The 21651-nt window shown below is 41.7% G+C and overlaps 1 protein-coding gene and 1 long non-coding RNA gene across 7 annotated transcripts in view; one reads left to right on the top strand and one right to left on the bottom strand.

Annotated features, from left to right (window-relative positions):
- Positions 1 to 21651, top strand: part of MITF (melanocyte inducing transcription factor) — a 143584-nt gene that overhangs the window by 67565 nt on the left and 54368 nt on the right. For 2 of the 6 annotated variants that reach the window (XM_082210099.1, XM_082210097.1), the window contains exon 1: positions 10703 to 10850. The exons of 3 other annotated variants lie outside the window; for them this stretch is intronic. In XM_082210099.1, the coding sequence (XP_082066225.1) occupies positions 10795 to 10850 (56 nt within the window). In that variant the 5' untranslated portion in view covers positions 10703 to 10794. Of the gene's footprint in view, positions 1 to 10702; positions 10851 to 21651 lie in introns of those variants that run through there. One more of the 6 variants, XM_082210098.1, reaches the window with a different exon arrangement.
- Positions 11027 to 21329, bottom strand: LOC309526315. The gene is made up of 3 exons (XR_014216723.1): positions 20749 to 21329; positions 18463 to 18511; positions 11027 to 12511 (listed from the first exon to the last, which is right to left on the bottom strand). It is a non-coding gene; the product is annotated as an uncharacterized lncRNA (long non-coding RNA).

The following is a 21651-nucleotide window of genomic DNA, read 5'->3' as shown; positions in this document are numbered from 1 at the left end:
AACCCATAAAATTTGCACTTGTGATACAGTACCTGTGGCACTAATAGCAATTGCTACATCACTGTGGTATTACGGTTCCTTTAAAATCAGCACTGGTGCCTGAAACTCGTATGAGAGGGATATTGGCCCCTTGTCCTCTGCCAATCTCTTCTGCTGTCTCATCTTTCCTTCCCAGCTTCCACTGGACTCCCTTCACCGTATCTGTTACCGTAGATCATAGGAGCCAACTCCAGGGGGCCGTGGGTGCTTGGGCACTCGCAATAATATAATTGTGGGGGCGGGCATCCACAAAGTCAATGAAAAAAGCTAGCAGACGACAGCGGTGTGGCATCTGAGAGAGAAGCAGTTCAGCCAGTTTCTGTGGGATGTGGCTCAGAGGCAGAGCTCCTCTCCACGGAAAAGGGGGCCTCGCTGGCTGTAGATAGGAGGAAGAGGAGTCACTGTTGCGGATGTGTGATGTCATATGCACATGCCTGTAAATTACCGTGCAAGCCTGTGTGTGTGTGTGTGTGTGTGTGTGTGTGTGTGTGTGTGACATCGCATGTCCACGTTGCAGTGGTGGGCACCTACAATCCTGAGGGTGAGATGGCGCCCCTGCCATAGATGCTATGTTTCATAAATTGCAATGCAAAACCATGGCGTTCTCCCTCCCCCTGCCAATCCCCTCTGTTGTATTCCCTATTCTTGCTCCCCAGAAGATTGGCAGATAAAACAATTAGTAAAAAATAGTGTAGATAGCCCTTTAACAACTGTGCATCTCCTTTTTAATCACACCAGGTCTTTAAAGGATTAGTAAATGAGACATTGCAGTGACAATAGTAACAGGGGATAGTCTGCTGCAGGTAACTTGCGGTAAAGGAACAGAGCTAGCGAGAAAGTGGAATGTTACTTGCCCTAAGGGAGTTGTAAATTGCATGGGTGGTGTAAAGTAATGAATAAAAACAATTGCAAGAGATCATCTCTTGTTCCATAAGATTATTAGTTTGTACTCCCTACCAACTTCTTTTGGCACAAGCTATCTTCTGAGGAAATCTAAAACTTCAGCAAGCTTGATTTAAATAGAAATTAATAACTATTTATTTTGCAAGTGGTGTAACATCTAATGCTTCCAGATGTTTGAGTTTCAGTTAATACTTGTCCAAGCATGACACCCTGAAGACTAACAGAACCACCCAAACACTCATCAGATACTGAATCAATACGGGATGTTGGGTTATGTTTTAAAACATACCATTGTTGCTGATTTTGTGTGTTAATCTCTGTTTTGAAACGGTTTATTGTTTTATAGGATTATTCTGCTGCAGTTGATGTATGATTTTTGGGAATGGTGGTTTTGAATTAGTTTTTAATTGATTCATAGAATCACAGAATTGCAGAGTTGGAAGGGTTCCTGAGGGTCATCTAGTCCAACCCCTTGCAATGCAGAAATCTCAACTAGGATCCAGTACAGATGGCCTGCTTAGAAACCTCCATGAAAGGAGACTCCCCCACCTTCTGAGAGAGTCCATTTCACTGCCAGAAAGCTCTTACCATCAGACAGTTCCTCCTGGTGTTTAGTCAGAATCTCCTTTCTTGTAACTTGTATCCAGTGCTTTTCCCCTAAAAATATGTTTAGGGGTACTCTTATTTTCCTACTCATATTGAAATACTGCCCCTCAATGAGGCCAAACTTAGATTCACAAAATGTGACCAATGCTTGTATCCATTGGTTTGAGTCCCTCTTCCATGTGACAATCCTAGACATACTTGAAGATGGCTATCATATCTCCTCTCAGTCTCCTCTTTTCCAGGCTAAACATACCCAGTTCCCTCAATCGTTCCTCATAAGGCTTGGTTTCCAGGTCTTTTATCTTCTTGGGCGCCCTCCTCTGTACACATTCCAGCTTGTTGATATCCTTAACTTGTGGTGTCCAGAACTGGACACAGTACTCAAAAAGCAGAATAGAGCGGTGCGATCTGGATGCTATATTGCTGTTGACGCAACCTAGAATAGCATTAGCTTTTTTTTGTTGCTGCATCACACTGTGTAGTCAGGTTAAGCCTGTGGTCCACTAAGATCCCTAGATCCTTTTCACATACCGCCCAGAGAGCTTTAGTTACTGCTAAATGCCATAATTAAAAAATGATGGGTGTTAGTATGTGTGCATTAATAAAGCAGATGTCCAACAAATTGATTTACCTTATGATTAGCTTTGTTATTCTGTGGCAGTTGGGAGTGTCAATTTATTTATTTATTTATAATTTTGTAGCAATTTATCATGAACGTATGTACAAATTAATCACATAACCATGCAAACAGTAACAGAACTATACCGGGAGTGTATCCCGTGTTAAAAAGCAAAATTAAAAACGGTGATGCAGTTACATACAGTGGTACCTCAGGTTACATACGCTTCAGGTTACATACGCTTCAGGTTACAGACTCCGCTAACCCAGAAATAATACCTCAGGTTAAGAACTTTGCTTCAGGATGAGAACAGAAATCGTGCTCCGGTGGCACGGCAGCAGCAGGAGGCCCCATTAGCTAAAGTGGTACTTCAGGTTAAGAACAGTTTCAGGTTAAGAACGGACCTCTGGAACAAATTAAGTACTTAACCTGAGGTACCACTGTATAGCCAAGATTATAAAATGAGTCTATGTAGCTCATCTACAACAAGGAATGAGTCATGGGAGGAATGAGTCAGAGGACCCTGACCAAAGGCCTTCTACCTCCTCTATTCACTCGTACCTTGGATCCTGAACGTCTTGGTACTTGGACTTTTTGGCTCCCGAACACCGCAAACCCAGAAGTGAGTGTTCTGCTTTTCAAACGTTCTTTGGCACCCAAATGTCCAGCGGGGCTTCCGTGGCTTCTGATTGGCTGCAGGACCTTCCTGCAGCCAATCAGAAGCCGCGCTTTGGTTTCTGAACATTTTGGAAGTCAAACAGACTTCCAGAATGGATTCCGTTCGACTTCCAAGGTACAACTGTATCTGCCAGTGTATTGGCCTATATTTATGTGCCAGTGAGAGCTAACAGAATGTTCATTGTCTGGCCTATCAGAACTTGACTTGGGTATTTCCCCATCTTGTATAAATGTAAATTGACAAGGACTTACCTGTGAACCACTAAGACCTATAAGGTTTTCCTTATTAAGTGTAGCAACAGCAGGCTGCTCACGTAAAGACTTCCATAAAAAGTAACAGTTAAGCTTATAATTAGAGATAACCGTTTCACCTCTCACTTGTTACCCAGTTATAATCACAATAATACTACATTTCACCTTCTGGTTCTTATATTTACCTTACATATATGCAATATTTGATCTTGGACTTTGTTGATTCTCCACAAGGACTAAATGATTAAGATGGCCATTTTCAAATGGATTACTCAGGAGCAATCACCCAGAACAAAAATCTTGAGGATGTGATCAGGAAAATCAGAGCCTCATATTTCTGAAATAAATATATCTAATAATTGCTGAAACAACTTACGCCAGAGTCACTTGCATTGTTAATGCAGGTGTATTATCCATCTTCCCATTCTATATATAAATGGCAAAAATCACAGGTGTAGTATTTTTTCCAGTGGAGGGAGTCTAAAGAAAAAGCAGAATCAGCCAAAATGTGATTTACGTACAGTCATTAGTAATGCTCATGCGGAAAAGTGGACTCCTAAGGTTTGTATAAAATAGAATAGGCGCAAGGGGTGACATTAGAGACCTCTCTTTAATTAAGTTAGATTTCCTGGAATATTGATTCACATCGGCATGTTTTGAATGTTTGACATTTTACAATTAGCCATATTGAGCAGCATTTCATGGAAAGGCATAATGGATACGCAAGGATTTAATTTAGTTCACATATCAAAGTGAACCAAACTTAGTCACACACCCCAAACTCATGTGTGGAACATAGTGCGAGAGACTACAGAACTTCTCTGAATTTTGTGCTATGATTCTTGCTTCAGTAATGCAGCAAAAATAATTAAAAACGTTAAAACTTAAAGGTAAGTTTAAAAAGACAGAAAAATATGCAGAAGTCTATTAAAATATGTATTTTATACTGTAAGATTTGTTCAGTCAAAGGAGTTGTCTGCTGGCAGCATTGTGTTCCATGTCTTAACTTTAAGGTCTTTGCTCGCGCTCAGACATCACTCTAAACCAGGGGTCAGGAAACTTTTTTAGCAGGGGGCCGGTCCCCTGTCACTCAGACCTTGTGGGGGGCCAGACTATATTCCTATGCCTCACAAATAACCCAGAGGTGCATTTTAAATAAAAGGACACATTCTACTCATGTAAAAACACGCTGATCCCCGGACCATCCACGGGCCGGATTTAGAAGGCGATGGGGCCTGATCTGGCCCCCGGGCCTTAGTTTGCCTACCCATGCTCTAAACAATGGCTTAGTGAGACATGAATGTGCCTAGCCATTTCCTCTCCCCATGGGCAAGAAGATGCCTTCAGCCATGTGCTTCCTCCCCATGTGCACAGCTCTGATAGTTTAGTCCTTTTCACAAGCATTTGAATTAATTATTAGAATATACCAGATCAGACCATTGGTCCCTCTAACTCAGTATTGTCTACACTGACTATTGAAGGCTCTCCAGGGTTTCAGTCAGGACTCTTTCCCAGCCTTCCCTGGCTATAGCAAAGATTGAACCCGCTACCTCCTGCATGCAGAGCAGATATCACTGAGCCTACAGCCTTGTCCATGATCTTACCAAGACTTTTGCTCAATGACTTTTCTGTAGAGGGGAGGTAAAGTGTCACATGAACATAAATACTTCAGTAGTACCCATTGAAGAAGAAGAAGAAGAAGAAGAGGAGGAGGAGGAGTTTGGATTTGATATCCTGCTTTATCACTACCTGAAGGAGTCTCAAAGCGCCTAACATTCTCCTTTCCCTTCCTCCCCCACAACAAACACTCTGTGAGGTGAGTGAGGCTGAGAGACTTCAGAGAAGTGTGACTAGCCCAAGGTCACCCAGCAGCTGCATGTGGAGGAGCAGAGACATGAACCCGGTTCGCCAGATTGCGAGTCCACCGCTCTTAACCGCTACACCACTCTGGCTCTCTCTCAGAAGTTAAAAATCTTTTGTCAGGATAACTTTTATCAAACTGCATTAGGACCCGAAGCTTTTTCTTAACATATATATTTTTTTGAAGGTCACTCTTTTGAGTTATTTTGATGCTACGCCCCTCCCCTTTTTTGTATTTCAGTGTAATGCATAATACTCTGTATCACACCACCACCAGAAGATGCCCCTAGGAATATCTGACGCAGGCATAAATATCTCACCAGGGCTGGGCGTTCCTGGAGGCATCCATTTCTTGGCATGCATGGGAACTCTCTAAGTCATCAGGAGCTTCCACATGAAAAGCAGCACTGTACATCGAATTCCCTCCCACAGGCTGGGATCAGTGCCGGATTTACATATAAGCTAAACAAGCTATAGCTTAGGGCACCACTCTCTTGGGGGCCCCAAAAAAGTTTAAAGGGGGGGAACTGGATGTACCTTTCCAAAATATAAGATAAAAAACAAATAAAAGCCCCCCTACATGCAGCAACAGTGTTTTGTGTTGTGTAGGCTCCTATGATGTAAGTAATGGACCTCCAATCATTTTAAGTTAGAGCTTAATAATTATTTCACTATTAATATACTTGCTCTGGTCCATGGGGTCATGAAGAGTCGGACACAACTAAACAACAATTAATATACTTCTTCTTAATGTATTTCAGTTCAAAAATTACTTTGATAAAATACATACAGTAATCTCTTATGGGTAAATGGCTTTAGATACCTATTAGGTCCATAAATGTAGCATATATTCAACACAAAAAACAGCGACAATTTGTTGTTGACGAAGGACAGCTGGACATATAAAGGGGCCCATTACCTTCAGTATCTTAAGGCCTCATCAAACCTTAATCCGGCCCTGGCTGGGATGCAAGCAATGGGGTGGGGGGGGGCGGGACCCTAGCCTTCACATATTAAGATAATATTTTTTTGTTTTGTTTTAGACCAAATTTTTTAGTTGCAGTATAAATCAAGTGTATGGTATATTTCCTCTTCCTCCGCCCGACTGTTGTTTTTCCAGACTTTATTGCCTGCTAAAAATACTCCTATTATCATTCTTGTATAATTCAAACTAGGTACATGATATGCTAGCGGGACAGAACGCCCGCTAGCAAGATGCAAAGACGCTCTCCCTTTCTCCTCCTCCTCCTCCAAAGGTCGCAAGTCACAGCTGCCCTCTTGGCGATTTACGTAGCAGCTAACGCAAATTCGCCACGGCTCTGGCAAAGCTATATAAGGGGGAACAATTTCTCCAGTGTTTAGGCCACAAAAAGGCTTTTCATCATTGCCATATGCGAATTGTTCCAACTAGGCCTCTCTTTTTAAAAACAACTAAAGAAGTAAAAACAATTCCGTGTAGACTGTTACACTCCGCCCCGGAGGGAAGCAGGAGAAGGCTCATTGAAATCCATCATTTTCAGACCCCCCCCCCCTTTGGAAACCAAGTGACAAAAAGCATATTTAGAGCTGATCCATCATGTGGCTCCTGCAGTAGTAGCAACACTGGTTTTGCAACTTAACTAAACCAGTTGAACTACCACCATTGTGGATAGCATTGGCTGAAAGGCTGCGCTGGTTCCTTCATCGTGGGAAAAGGAGAGGTGGTGGGAAGCTCTACTGCTCAGCCTAGAGGGCATGATTTGCGCTTACGTGGAAATTGCCTGTAGACTTCCGTCTAATGTCATCGCAAATATCCAAATGATGTGTCGTAAGCACTCCGAGTTAGGTAAGCTATGAGGCTCCCACTTGTAGGGGAATCTGTAGCCCTCCAGAAGCTCTGGGATCACAACTCCCATCATTCCTCATCACCATGCTGGGGATGATGGGAGTTGGGACTCCAGTAATGTCGGTGGAGGGGGCACAGTTTCCTCACCACTGCTTTAAAGATTAGATTGCCAGGCTGTCCCCCCACCTTTCCTCCCCCCGCCCAGCTCTGAAGGGTGTGGTGTCCCCAAACTGTACTTTGAGGCTAAAAAGAGATTTCCAACTATCAAAGTATTTTGTTACAGCCCTCTCTGTTCATTTACAGTAATCAAGGAGGCAATACCACAATTCCTCTAAAAATAAAAATAAAAACAGGCCAGGCACTGGACTGCTAGTTGATGCTGTTCAATGATCCAGTCCGATTAGATAGCCACTCATTTCGTATGAACCAAGAGCCCTTACTTTTGCCTTAAAGAATTTTTGGAGCATGCAGAGCAAAAGTTTCTGATAGCCCAGTGGAAATTTCAGTAGCCTTTGCTATATATGCCCAATGAAAATGGCCAGTTGTGTTTCAATAACAGGGCAAACACCCAGTGCTTTTAATGATGATGATGATGATGATGACGACGACGATGTTTAGGGGTACTCTTATTTTCCTACTCATATTGAAATACTCCCCCTCAATGAGGCCAAACTTAGATTCACAAAATGTTTAGGGGTATGCGTACCTTCAGAAAAAAAAGCACTGAGTGCACCCATGATCAAACTTCTCAACCTTGTTTTAACTTAAAGCTTCAGGGAACTTTGATTCTGGACCAAATCTGTGACACTGGGGAGAAAGGCATTTTCTAACCCTTTCCTGATTGAAATTGCTTTCTGGAAAAGCTGTCATTAGTTCCGGCAGGGGGTAAATGAGAATCCTGATGCCAGTACCTGACTTGTTTTGCCTAACTGTGACTTGCCACAGTTTCAGAGAAGCTGTTTCAATTTGTGCCCACTTCCCTGTTTGCAGTGTCCATACAGAGTTGCATATGTTTGAGTAAACATGAGCAGGCTCGCTGTAACTGATTTATTGTGGTGTGGATTTTCATATTTTTGTCAGCTGTGTGCATTGTGCTGAGGATGGGCTTGCGTGTGCAAGTATTGATACAGATATATAGATACTCGGTTGGAAACGCAGTGGAAGATAAAACAAACGACACATTTCTTAAAAACTAAAGATAACAGCAATCCAAAAATGTATTCTAACAGCTGTAGTAATAAATGCATGATGTAACCGTTTGCTGGAAACATCAAAGTATGAATGGAAGAGAATGGCTGTAAAAAAACCAATGGATGCTAATTGCTTTGCTTTGAAGAGAACAGTACTACTCTCAATGAGTCAATATAATCTCTGCAACAGAATGCGAAAAGTTCTAATTTTGAGTGGGCCTCTGAGGCTTTAAGGCCCTTGTACTCCAAGACAAATCTATACTTTCTTTCCTGGTGATATTTCCATTATTGGTCATTTCTGATTTGCGCAGAGCTAAATTGGCAATATAGAATATAAACAGTGACATATAAAATGATGTTCAATTTCTAGCTAAAAAAAGCTTTTTTAGTGCGTCTTGCTGTTCTGTTCAGGTAGCCTTTGAAGAAATGGACAGTCACTCTTGGAAAAATGCTTCCTTCCTCCCTAGCAGTGACATTAGGCTTTTCTGAACTGTACATAAAAACTATGGGGAGGAAGCTTGCTTTAAAAAAGGCCTTTGAAGCAGAGATTGTATGATGTATCCCTTCAGATGGAACAAGCGACCACATCGGTTTATGAAACAGCACCATTGTTTGAGAATTTCCTTTGCATTTAAAAAAAGATAACCTTGTTATTTTAAGGACTTGCATAAATTAAAAGATGGGGTGGCCTTTACTAAAGCTCATTTAATTCTGATGCATTCAGTTGTTTTAGCAAGGAATGCTCAAGAGTGTGCCATACTTTGACTGTACCTGTCCTTGTGGTTTAAACCTAGATATTGTAAATATTATAGTATCACATTCTTTATATAAGTCATCAAGAGAGCAATACTGAGTCTATACTGTTTGTGCTGGGTGAATTTTCTATTTGCAATAACCGATTAAAGGAGACAGTACTTGAGGGGATGCTGCCTGGCCAGGCAGATTCAGAAGTTTGTTTTAGTCATTCAGGCTTTATTCAGGTTTGCGTACATTCATTCAGTTTCTTCCCATTTTATTTTAACATTGCATTTTAATATTTGTTAAAAGAGGAATACTCTTTCCTTTTAAAAAGCGGCAGGCTTTGATCTGCCAGAGAAATACAGCATTTTAAGCTTATTTATGTTGTAGTTTATTTGGGTCTGAGTTAACTTCTCTTGATGCTACCCTGTGTTACTTTCATCCTGTTAGTCAAATCCCTTGTAATAAGGCTGTTTTACAACCAGATTCTTCTCCGTCCTCCTCCAGCCATGACAACACTTCTCCCCCACACCAGCAAATTTAGTGTTACAGGCACTAAAATGCACAAAGATAATTTGGGCTTGGCAACAGGATTATACTGTACAGATTTCTGTTTGATTATAAGGAAGTCATTTTATATACGGTTCTTTGAAATTTGGCAGCTCCACCTACTGAGGAAGGTTGGCTACCTCCTTGGCCTAGACTAGAAAAATAAAAGAATCGACTTCTCCCGCTTTGCCAAGACCCTCCACCTGTGGGTACCCAGATGTTGTTGGACTACAACTCCCATCATCCCTGAGCTCTGGCCTTGCTAGCTAGGGGTGATGGGAGTTGTAGTTCAACAACGTCTGGGGACCCACAGGTTGAGAAAGGCTGCTCCAGAGTATGGATTGGGGATACAAATAATTATTAATGTTTGCAAGAACTCTCAAGATTCATTAACCAACAATCAAGGGTTATAGCTTAATATAGCATTTCCACAAAATGCAGTGAGATCCGCAGCCATGTCGCAATAATTGGGCTACCATAAATTAAACTGGGTTCTTAAAGCACTGCTTGCAGGAATTGTGAGAACAAAACCCCAGTGTCTTGTGTGAATACTGTGCTGGTATCTATTTGGTCTTGCTGCACTGAAGCACAGGTGAATGCAGTAAAATGCTGACCCGTGTTTTTCAGATGTTATCTCTCTTTCACCCACGTTGCTAAAGTCAATTGATTTTTAAGAAGTCCTGAGTAGTGTACGCCTAGCTGCTTCACACCTGGGTTGTCACTGTATGGTCTGGATGACTGACATCTTTGGGTCTCTCTCTTTATGGTGAGAGAGAGAGAGAGAGAGAGAGAGAGAGAGAGAGAGAGATGATAGATGATCTCTCTCTCTCTCTCTCTCTCTCTCTCACACACACACACACACACACACACACACACACACGTACCTCGGGTTACAGACGCTTCAGGTTACAGACTCCTCTAACCCAGAAATAGTACCTCGGGTTAAGAACTTTGCTTCAGGATGAGAACAGAAATCGCGGGAGGCTCCATTAGCTAAAGTGGTACATCGGGTTAAGAACAGTTTCAGGTTAAGAACGGATCTCCAGAACAAATTAAGTTCTTAACCCAAGGTACCAGTGTGTGTGTGTGTGTGTGTGTGTGTGTGTGTGTGTGTGTGTCACATCACCATAAAGAGACCCAAGGATATCAGTCATCCAGATGCTATATATTGTGCAGTGGCTCAGGAGAACAAAACAAGCAGCTGAAATAGCGTCCTGTCTTCAGCAGGATGCCTTCTCACTTCTACAAGTTCCTTCGCTTTCTCTCCCCAAGCCAACATCTCCCTCCACTGGTAAAACGAAGTGCGCTCTCTCTCTCTCTCTGTCTCATATTATTCAGGTAGGTGCTGGATTAAACAGGTCTGCTAATGCAGAGACACCAGGGCACCATTTCAGCACTGAGCTGTGTTTGGATTGGAGTTGCCATGGCCTTTATCAAGAGCCACCCCTAGTGACACATCCAGTGCCAGGACTTGCTTTGACTTTGACTCTTCTCCAAGGGCTTTGCAGAGCACCTTAAGCAGGAAGGGGGGGAAGATGGAAGCTCTTAGAATCCCGATGTTCATTCCTTGCTCCTTTCAAAGCCGCTATCTGTAAGTGACACTTCATTTGAGGGGGGCAAAGAGCTCTCTGTTTTAACATGGTGATAAGTTTATATACATATATATATGTACATACACATAAAAAAGAACATTATGAGAGATTAAACCTACTGTTGCTGCTTCAGCTTCTTGCTATCTAAAAGGCACAGCAGCTGTGTCTGCCTGAGCAAGATAATGATAATAACTTAAAATGCGGAGAACAGATAAGTGATATATCTTCTTCGTGGCTTTCTTGTTGTTAAAGTAATATGAATTTACAGCCCAGACAAAATACTGAATTTGAAACACATTGTGGACTTTCTGATGTCAAATGCATCTCCTTTAGGAGTTGTGTGAATATATATTTTCTGGAAGAGGAAGACTACAGAATAATACGGTTTTATTTTTAATTTGAGATATTTTTAGCTGCAAAATCTTTTTTCTTAAAAAACACACACACAATTGCAGTTGGCATTGCTTTGTTGCAGTTAACATATCTATTACCACTGGTGTAACAGACAAAAAGTAAAGCAGTGGCACATTTCATTATGAGGTTTGGAAGCAGAGGAGTCTCAGACTCTTAGGGTCTGATCTTCGGGGCTCTCTGTCCAGTGCTGCTCTTGAACCACCTTTTGTGGTTCAAGAAATAAACTTCTGAGTGGTAGCTCAATGTATGGGGCTGTAAAAACAGTGGGGGAAACAGCAAAGTTGTTGGTGGATTGCTTACCAGTCAGTAGGAAAGTAATCTCCTACAGGTCTGGCTAGTAGGAATTTTTCAGTGGTTGCTTGTTGTTCACCTCTTGGGTGATACGTATCCCTCCAGTCCTGAAAAGAGAATGAAGCATTGAAGCAAATCAACCTGCAGCCTTTTATTGAATTGCGACTTGGGGAAAAAAACAAACCAAACCCACACCTCCAGAGTTTAATAATTATTTAGTGAACATTCTTGGGTCATGAGGAAGGCTCTCATTAGAGTAGCAAAAGCTTTATTGCTTAGCAGCTTGTGAAGGTGTGTTTTGAAGGCAGGAAGGAGGGGAAATGGAAAAATACTAAATGCTTGCAATTGTTTAGCAGATGGTAGATTATTTTATTTTTTAAAAAATAGCTTTAAATGCCACGGGGGCATTCACAGGGTGTTGTGAGTGTGTGACTGTGCATGCACATATAAACACACTGGTTGGTTACACAAACTGGATTCGTGACCAGCGGTTCAACTGATACATTGGCACCCTGTTTGCAAAATTTAACAATTCCAAAGTACAGGTGCTCTTTCACTTATGCAAGATTAAATGTGCTGCCTTCAGCTGTACTTGAGGGTCGATTTCAAAAAATTCCGCTTGAAACATACATTTGTGCCATGTGTAGGTGGCAGTACTGAATCAGTAGCTCGTGTGCTTCTAGCTTGTGCTCCTTCTAAATATTCGAGGAGTGAGGTTATTACCGCTCTACACACATATAAAAAAACTGTGAAAATGCTTTTTTTTATAAAAGGTTTTGAAAAAATACATTGAATTTGGCATAGCACACTATCGCCATCTGGTGTCACATTTGTATGATTGGACATTAAAACATATTTAAAACTTTTATTTGTAGCTGTATAGTCACAGGTCGCTCAACCATTGCTCCTGTGTTCTTTCTTCCACCAGATCGAGATAATCAGGTGACAGCAAAAACTGCAAAAAAGGGGGGGATTAGAACCTTTGGAATGTATTTTGTATAGTTAAGTTTTTACCTCCATCTTCAGTACATTTTTATTTTATTTTATTTTATTGCTATGGCTAGTGGCTGATGCAGATAAAGATTCTTCTGATTCTGGTCAATGGTTCAAAGTTGGCTTGTCTTGAAACTGGATAGAGTTTGTCTCAGGTCAATATTCTAGGACTGGATGACACACCAAGGTGATGTGTCAGAGCAGAACCCTCCAGAGCAGATTTAGTGGGTGGAGAGATGAAGAAAAGAGCACTGTTGCGCAAGCAGATCTCATTCTGTGCATGCAACAATCATAGAATTGTAGAAAACGTGTTCTCCCTAGCAGAGAGCGCATGTTGCGGTGGGGGATACAAGCCACCCCATTGTTGCTGGGCGGATTTGTGGAGGGATCCAGGCAGTGAATTGGTTAATCGGGTCGCTGGGGAGAACTGCTTGTGGCCAATTTTGAAGGAGGGGTCAGAGGTTTTAAATACTGGTTGCCCAACTTTGAGCGTTCTCTTGGCTGCTTGCACCGGATCACCCGCCCACCCTCTCTGTATGGGGGGGGGGTTGTTCGCTTGACCTTGCTATGCCTGTCATGGGGTCGTCTGCTTTGAGGAAGGGGCCTGGTAGGAATTTGTCCATTTGGCTGATTGGCTGGTGCCATTTGGTTTTGCCTACTGCGTAGCAAATCGTCACAACTTGTAAGGTTGGCGGTTAGGCATTGGTTCAAATTGGTTGGTGGAGGGGTAAGTGCCTACCCCTCCAATGGTGGTGCGGAAAGGGAATTCCGTTAAAGGAATCCAGGGGCTTGCCATTCTTTTCGTCCTTGTCCCTGGCATCGGACTGGGCCGTGCAAGCCACCAGGAGCATGAGGGTGAGAAGTGAGGGACTGAGGCCCAGCTTCATTTTCTCCCCAAAATTTGTTTCCCGGACTGGCTTTCGCTGGAATCCGGAAGTCCAGTTCTGTCCCCTGGGCAAGGACAGATAGTTGGAACCAATGCCTAAGCAACCACTCACTTAGATGTATTTAAATAAAGTTGTGGCCAAATTCGTGCCAAAAACCCAAACCAAAATTGATGTGTGAGTTATTGGGGGGTGGCTTGGGGACCTCGACACGCAATTGGTCAACTCGTCCAACCCCTGCAAAGCAAGATCACAGCTAAATGGCAGGTGACCATTCAACTCTCCAGTGAAGGAGAGTTTGACACCTTCTGAGATATTCTATTCCACTGTTGAACAGCTCTTACTGTCAGAAAGGTCTTCCTAATATTTAGTTTCCCAGTACGTTTCTGAGCACAATTCAAAGTGTTGGTGCTGACCTTTAAAGCCCTAAATGGCCTTGGTCAGGTATACCTGAAGGAGCGTCTCCACCCCCATCGTTCTGCCCGGACACTGAGGTCCAGTGCCAAGGGCCTTCTGGCGGTTCCCTCGCTGCGAGAATCCAGGTTACAGGGAACCAGGCAGAGGGCCTTCTTGGTAGTGGCACCTGCCCTGTGGAACACCCTTACACCAGATGTCAAAGAGAAGAACAACTACCAGACTTTCAGAAGACATCTGAAAGCAGCCCTGTTTAGGGAAGCTTTTAATGTTTAATAGATTATTGTATTTTAATATTCTGTTGGAAGCCGCCCAGAGTGGCTGGGGAAATTACTACTACTACTACTACTACTACTACTATAGTTGGAATCTCCTTTCATGTAATTTGAATCCATTGGCTTGGGTCCTACCCTCTGGTGGAGGAGGAGATAAGCTTGCACTGTCTTCCATGTGACAACCCTTTAGATATTTGAAGATGGCTAACATATCACTTCAGTCTGCTCTTCTCCATGCTTATCATGCCCAACTCCCTCAACTGTTCTTCTTAAGGCTTGGTTGGTTTCTAGACCCTTGATCATCTTGGTTGCCCTCTTCTGTACACGTTCTAGCTTTTCAATATCCTTCTTAAACTGTAGTGCCCAGAACTGAACACAGTAGTCCAGGTGTGGTCTGACCAAGACAGAAGACAGCGAAATAAGCCTAAAATAACATTAATTTTTGATTTTTGCTGCAGCATCATACTGCTGATTCATACTAAGCTTGTTGAATTCTGTTCAAAGTTCTTTCAGTGTGAAACTATTCTCTCCAAATGGCATCTGTTAAAACTAGCATATAAAACAAAATTCAGCAAAAACTTCCTGCTGTTGGAGATGACCTCTTGTTTGTCATAAGCAGCCTAGCAAGTGACTATTTACACATGAGCTCATTTTCATGTTTTGGGGAAACAGATGGGTTGTAACATGCTAAAAATTATAAACATAATAAAAAGTATCACTACTAACTAGGGATGGATCTGTTTTAAGTTCATCTCTTTTTGTATCAGTTTGCGATTTATTAATTTCTGTATCAGTTTGTGATTTATTTCTTTTTAAAAAGTGAAAATTCATCAGTTTAGTACAGATTTCTCTGAATACACACACACACATTTTTGCATATAGCTTTTCTTAATGTGCACATTTTTTACAAGCAATTTCTTTGAACATTTATGTTATTTTCACTATTATGTGCATTTTTATGCAGAGTTTTCACATATGGGTACATATTTTTGTACACATTTTCGACTTGGAGAGCTGCGCAACAAAAGCTGGAAGACCGTGAATATAGAAGGGATAGCTGTGTTTCATTTCACATAGTGTTTGCGTAGGTGAGGTACGCATTTAAATCCTAAACAAAACAAAGTCCTCCTTCACCCCTAGTACCTCCCACTCGAATGAGATGATGAAGGATGCAGACCTGTACATGAAGAGCACATTGTTTTGATCTATCCTTTTCAAAAGAAATACCCTGTCCAGACTTCCGGGTTAGCGCCACCGGTAATGGCGGATTTCCTCTGATCAGGATGAATCCGCTCCATGGAAACCAGGGTCTGGACCGCCACGGCGAGGCGGAGACCCATTAAAAACCACAGGCAGGAGAAGCCTGTGGACATGGGATTCGGCTGGCACCTTCTGCGCCTCCCCTACTCGCGGGGAAACCCGGTTCCTGGGTTCCGGAGTGACGTGGGGTGAGTGGCGCGGTGCTTTGAATCGACTGCTTTTTTCACGGAGTGAAGCCGCATTGCTGTTGCAGGAGAGCGCTGACTTTTTCCTGTGGACAATTGGATTTTAAACAACTACCCGTGAGTAGAACGGAAAATTGGATTTTTAAACATCGTAATTTGGCATCGAAACGGGAAGGTTTCAAACAGGAAGTCCACCTTCCCCTTTTGTATATAGATTAAAGCAAAGACGTTGCAAACTAAAGTCTGGAAAGCCTTTTGTAAAGGATTAAATCTCCATCGGTTAAAACTACTAAACCCCCCTTGGAAGCAGGAGAAGAGGGGGGAAATTTTCAGACTGCCTAAGCCTGCAGGAGAGAGAGTGAAGGAAGATAAATTACCACTGCCTTGAACCTGGGAACAGGCTGTCAGTAAGATCGATCATTGACTGTGAATAACGTATGTTGACCGATAGCTAAATAAGAGAAATATATTGTTTCCATTGTTTCCTTTTGCACTTGAAAAGAAGCAAATGTAACTGAAAATTGATCCAACTTTGTTGCTGGATTTTTGCTTAAAAGGACGGATACAAACAGAAACTGTTTCCTCTAGAGGGAGTTTTTGAAACTGTTGCAGGAGTGGATCTGGGGAATTTTCCAGCTGCAGAGATTAAAGACCGTGGGAAATTGAGATTGACCTTGGACAAGAATGTTGACAGAAGAAGCCCTAGTGATTGCATTTTGCAAGACAAGTGCTTTATTGGAACAGCTTCATAAGAAGACGGATGTGATGATTATTAAAATTGACAATATGGGACAAAAAATGACTGAGTTGGGACTAAAAGTGAATACCTATACAGAAATAACTCAGGATTTGATTCAGGAATCTGTTTTGACATTGCAAGCTGTGGAGAAAAAGAAGAAGAAAGTTGTTGTTGAACCTCAAGTAATTCAAGTGGACAGAGCCCTGGCCTTACAGAGGCAATTTGATGAACATAAGCTGTTGCCATTTACGATTGAATGCAGAGAAAGCCAGATTTGGAGGGATGGAGTCCCGTTTGGATTGGAGAAGGAAAGTTGGATAGATCCCCTTATGCAGGTTTGGGATCTGGATTTGGGTCAGGGGGAGATTGGAGTTGTGGGGGCCTTTAGCTTTGGAGGTACTTTGAAACACGCTCTGAAATATCGTTTGGACTTTAGTTTGGACTATGGAGAATGGGCTGACCTGTCAAGAAGGAATAATGATATTGTTAGGTTGGAGTTTCCCTGAGACCCACTCCTCAGTGCCAAAGGAAGGAAACTAAGAACAAGATCAGCAGAAGACAAAGTGAAGCTCATGTATAGATATGAAGAAGACCTGCAGAAGGGACATGGAAAAGAGTTAAGAGCCCCAGATAGAAGATCACCAGGTTGATGGACCATATGGAATTGATAGAAAGGACTGACAGAATCCGAGTCCAGGGAGAAGAGACAGTGGAAGAAGATTGGAAAAAAGTTTTAAAAATTTATTTAGAGAAATATTGTTAAATTAATGAGTGTTAGAAAAATTGTTGGAATGAAATTATACGGCTTTAGTAGAAATGTTATAAGGAGTTAAGTAAACATAAGTTTTAGGATTTTAATGGTAAGATAAGGTTAAAATAAATTAAGACAATTAAATGACAGAAAATAGTAAAAGATGGAAAGGATTTGATGGCTTTAGCAGAAATGTTATAAAAAACTAAGTAAAAATAGATTGTTAACGGATCAAAGTTGAAAATTTAAGGTTAGACTGTCTTAAGTTAAATTTTAGAATGAAAATTGAGAAAGATGGAAAGGACTTGCTGAAATAGCTAATTGAACTAGAATACAAAGAAGGGAGGTGTGAGGAGGTCGATGAAACAAGTATATGAAAAGTAAAGACCTGGAAAGGTTGGATGTGTTTTTAAATGTTTTTGTTCTTTTTTATCGTTGTTTTATTGCATTGTTTTTTCTTTTTGTTTTTTTATGTATTGTAAGGTTTTGTTTTGTTTAATTTTCTATTGTTCTTTTTCTTTTTCTGTAACTTTCAAACTCTTAATAAATATCATTTTAAAAAAACCAAAAGAAATACCCTGTCCATCACTTGCACATCACAAATCTTCTTTTTTTTTTTAACTAAGAGAAGCCACAAAGCATCTTGATTCCTGGCCCTTAATCTCTAAAATGAAAGTCTTGTTATGCATTCCAGTCCTGCATGCTATATACTCAGGTCTGGGTCATTTTTGCCTTAAAGTCTAGCTGAGTGGAAATAACAGTTGGATTTCCTTGCTGCGGTCTCATTTTGGGGCACCTATTGCAATTCTGCAAAAACTTTATCTTGGCATGAAGGCTGAGGCCTGTGATTTTTTTATCCTAACTGTTGAGGCTTTCCAGAGCACCTGGGTTATTCTATCAGGTGTTTTGATCCTATATGCTGTGGGACACTTGCAGCGCAACAGCTATTATCCATAGTGCATGTATTTATCAATCCGTGTATAAAAACAATTTTTGCCAGGTTTATTGTTCTATCCGTGGCAGCAAAGGACAAAGTTGAATGCAAAGTTGCTGTTTTCTAAATGGCTCTAGTTTAGATCATGCCAGCTAACAGGACAGTTGAATCCAGTTTCAGTACAGCCTGCAATCAATTGTTAAGTTTAGGAATGAAGCACAAAATGTTACAATAGATATAAGAAGAAAAACACTGGTGTGTGTTGTTGTGTATTGTTGACTACAAATGTATTGACTCTTCTAAACTGCTTCCATTATTATGTTTTACAGGGTATTCCATGGGTATTCCAACAGTAGACACTAGTAATAATATTTACACTTAGTGCACAATTTACAAATCAGGGTTTGTTACATTTCTGGTTAAAAGGGGCAGGAATGAATAGTAGGTAATGATTCTGAAGTATGTACTTACCAGTGGGAGGACTTGCTCCTTACAACCATTTAAAACTTCATTTCTGCCTCTACGAACAATGAAACAATGAAACGCTATTAAAGGGTTATAATTTCATGTAGAATCAAGCTAGCGATCCATTTATTAAGAAGGATTCCAGGCTGAACATATGGGAAGCCACTTTATACAGAGTCAGACCATTGGTCATAGAATCATAGAATCATAGATCATAGTGTTGGAATAGTCCACAAGGGCCATCGAGTCCAACCCCCTGCCAAGCAGGAAACACCATCAGAGCACTCCTGACATATGGTTGTCAAGCCTCTGCTTAAAGACCTCCAAAGTAGGAGACTCCACCACACTCCTTGGCAGCAAATTCCACTGTCAAACAGCTCTTACTGTCAGGAAGTTCTTCCTAATGTTTAGGTGGAATCTTCTTTCTTGTAGTTTGGATCCATTGCTCCGTGTCCGCTTCTCTGGAGCAGCAGAAAACAACCTTTCTCCCTCCTTTCTGACATCCTTTTATATATTTGAACATGGCTATCATATCACCTCTTAACCTCCTCTTCTCCAGGCTAAACATGCCCAGCTCCCTTAGCCGTTCCTCATAAGGCATCGTTTCCAGGCCTTTGACCATTTTGGTTGCCCTCCTCTGGACACGTTCCAGTTTGTCAGTGTCTTTCTTGAACTGTCGTGCCCAGAACTGGACACAGTACTCCAGGTGAGGTCTGACCAGAGCAGAATACAGTGGCACTATTACTTCCCTTGATCTAGATGCTATACTCCTATTGATGCAGCCCAGAATTGCATTGGCTTTTTTAGCTACCGCGTCACACTGTTGGCTCATGTCAAGTTTGTGGTCAACCAGACGCCTAGATCCTTTTCATGGTCCATATAGCTCGGTGCTGTATTGCCTGTAGTGATTAAGGTTGCCATATTTCAGAAAGTGAAAATACAGTGGTACCTCAGGTTAAGAACTTAATTCATTCCGGAGGTCTGTTCTTAACCTGAAACTGTTCTTAACCTGAAACACCACTTTAGCTAATGGGGCCTCCTGCTGCCGCTGTGCCACCACCGCACGTTTTCTGTTCTCAACCTGAAGCAAAGTTCTTAACCTGAGGTACTATTTCTGGGTTAGTGGAGTCCGTAACCTGAAGCGTATGTAACCTGAGGCACCACTGTATGAACAAAAAAGTCATTGAGCTTTTTTAAGTAAAGTGGTCCTCTCGTGAAGAGGAGAAGGGGTGGCAGAGTTGAAGGCAACCAAAGTTCTACACAGTGTGATTAGATCTGGGATCTTCTCTTGCCCCTGCCCGCCCCATGGCCCTGCGAAGTTACCAGGGGTTGTACCAGGGGCATTCTGCATTCAAAGCATATGGTCTACTCCTGAGTGGTGGCCCTTCTAAGCTCAGTGCAGTTATTGGGAAGTGACAAAGTTGTGAACTGTGCAACATGGTTCACTCTTTGAGGGACGTATCCATGGAGGTGGGCATCTGAGAATGTTTTTGGAAAGCAGCATCAGTGGAGATTTGCCCTAGATCCATCATTCCTTCCAAATTACTCATTAGAAAACACATTAGAAAACAGTTTGGAAAGAGCAATTCTGAACACATTCAAGGAGGGGAGATTTAAGCAGTCTCTTCCAAATCTACCTTCCTCTGCTCAGGCTTGCAGAATGCTCAAGCTCCTCTTGCTTAAGAGAAAAGAATTATAGAGCTCCCATCTTATCATTGGGTAGTTTGATCCCTGTGTCTTCATATGGATTCCTTCACTCACAAAATAGATTGTTTATATGATGCAGAAGGTTTAATAAACCCTAAACAAATTCAAATTGGTTGGATTTAACTGCATTCAACTATGCCATAGTTTTTCACTGGGACATAGTATAAACTTCTAATTTTACTTGGATTGCACCCTCTCTCTGTGTGTGGACTGTGTGTAACTGCAGCCCCTTTCCATCCCAACAAATATGAATCAGTTAGCAGATACGTTAAAAGTTTTTTTACTTCACTTACCACTGGACTTCTTAGACAGCTGCCTTTAATCAGAAGATTATTTAGGCCGTGTTATGCTGTTCCCAGACACTTAAAACATTTGACTGGTGTCTCATCTTGGCTGAATAATGCTGCTTCATTAATTTTAGCGAGAGGGGTGCATTGCTCAACTCTTGAAAGCTCTGTTATTACTATTTCAACTTGCCCTGCACCATCCGTTCACCATTTTGTCCTCCTCCTACCTTTAGTAAAACAGCAGTGACTAAACCCTCAGGTGGAGTTTACCTTAAGTGGTGTTTGATAAGTTGCTTACCTCAGAAAACCCCCAACAGAGTTCAGTTGAAGGCACCATATTGATGTCTACTAGGTAGCTGAGATACGTTCTTTCAGTATGAGGTACAGCAGGAGAGCCATCACGTTATTCGTCCCATTCAAGGCTCTGTCCTCGATCTTTTGCACGTGAAGATGAACAGGGCTTTCAGGATTCAGCTGTGCTGGTGCACCAGGCTTTCAGGACAGAATTCTTCCCCAGTGCCACTTGCTTGACTACTAATCAGTGGTTCATATTTTCCTGTTGCTTGTTTGAAGCATAAATGGCGAAAGCTTTGGAAACTCAAAGCAGTAGCCTGAAGATTAGCTTTAGATTGGCTGGATATTGGGGGGGGGGGTAGAGAGGAACAGAAGGGCGCCTTTTAATCCTTTCACCCCTTCACATTCCAACCTAATCTAGTTCTTTCGTACACTAGATGTAACAATAGACATGTCTATGGCACATCAAGCCAAATAGGTTAACACACACACACACACCCCTTCAAGCAACACAGAGATAAATCTTCCTTAGTGAAAGCTTTCGGCTTTTGTTCAGAGCTGGGAATGCAATTCAGACCTTTACTTTTTGGGGGAGCAGGATGTTTACGTTAATGCGTCCTATGACAGACTTGCTTTCTTGTAACTGTGGCTGGAAGGTTTTAATTTACTCAGACTTTTTTCCTCTTTCTTTCTTTTTGACTAACTTGAAGGCCGCAGTATAACCCCCAGATGGAAGGAAAAGTGAGTGGAATATGTAATTGCAGAACAGATACTTTTAGAACAACATACCACCCCAATAATTATTGTTTATTCCTAGGGCACATTATATACTTTTAAAAGAAGCAGACAGATCTTTTAGTAGTGCAGTGCAGTATTTCCTGAGGTTCATCATTGCTTCTTGTCTTTT

Source organism: Podarcis vaucheri (assembly GCF_965113315.1).
Source record: "Podarcis vaucheri genome assembly, chromosome: 2".
NCBI lineage: Eukaryota > Metazoa > Chordata > Lepidosauria > Squamata > Lacertidae > Podarcis > Podarcis vaucheri.
This window is presented reverse-complemented; position numbering and strand designations above follow the sequence as displayed.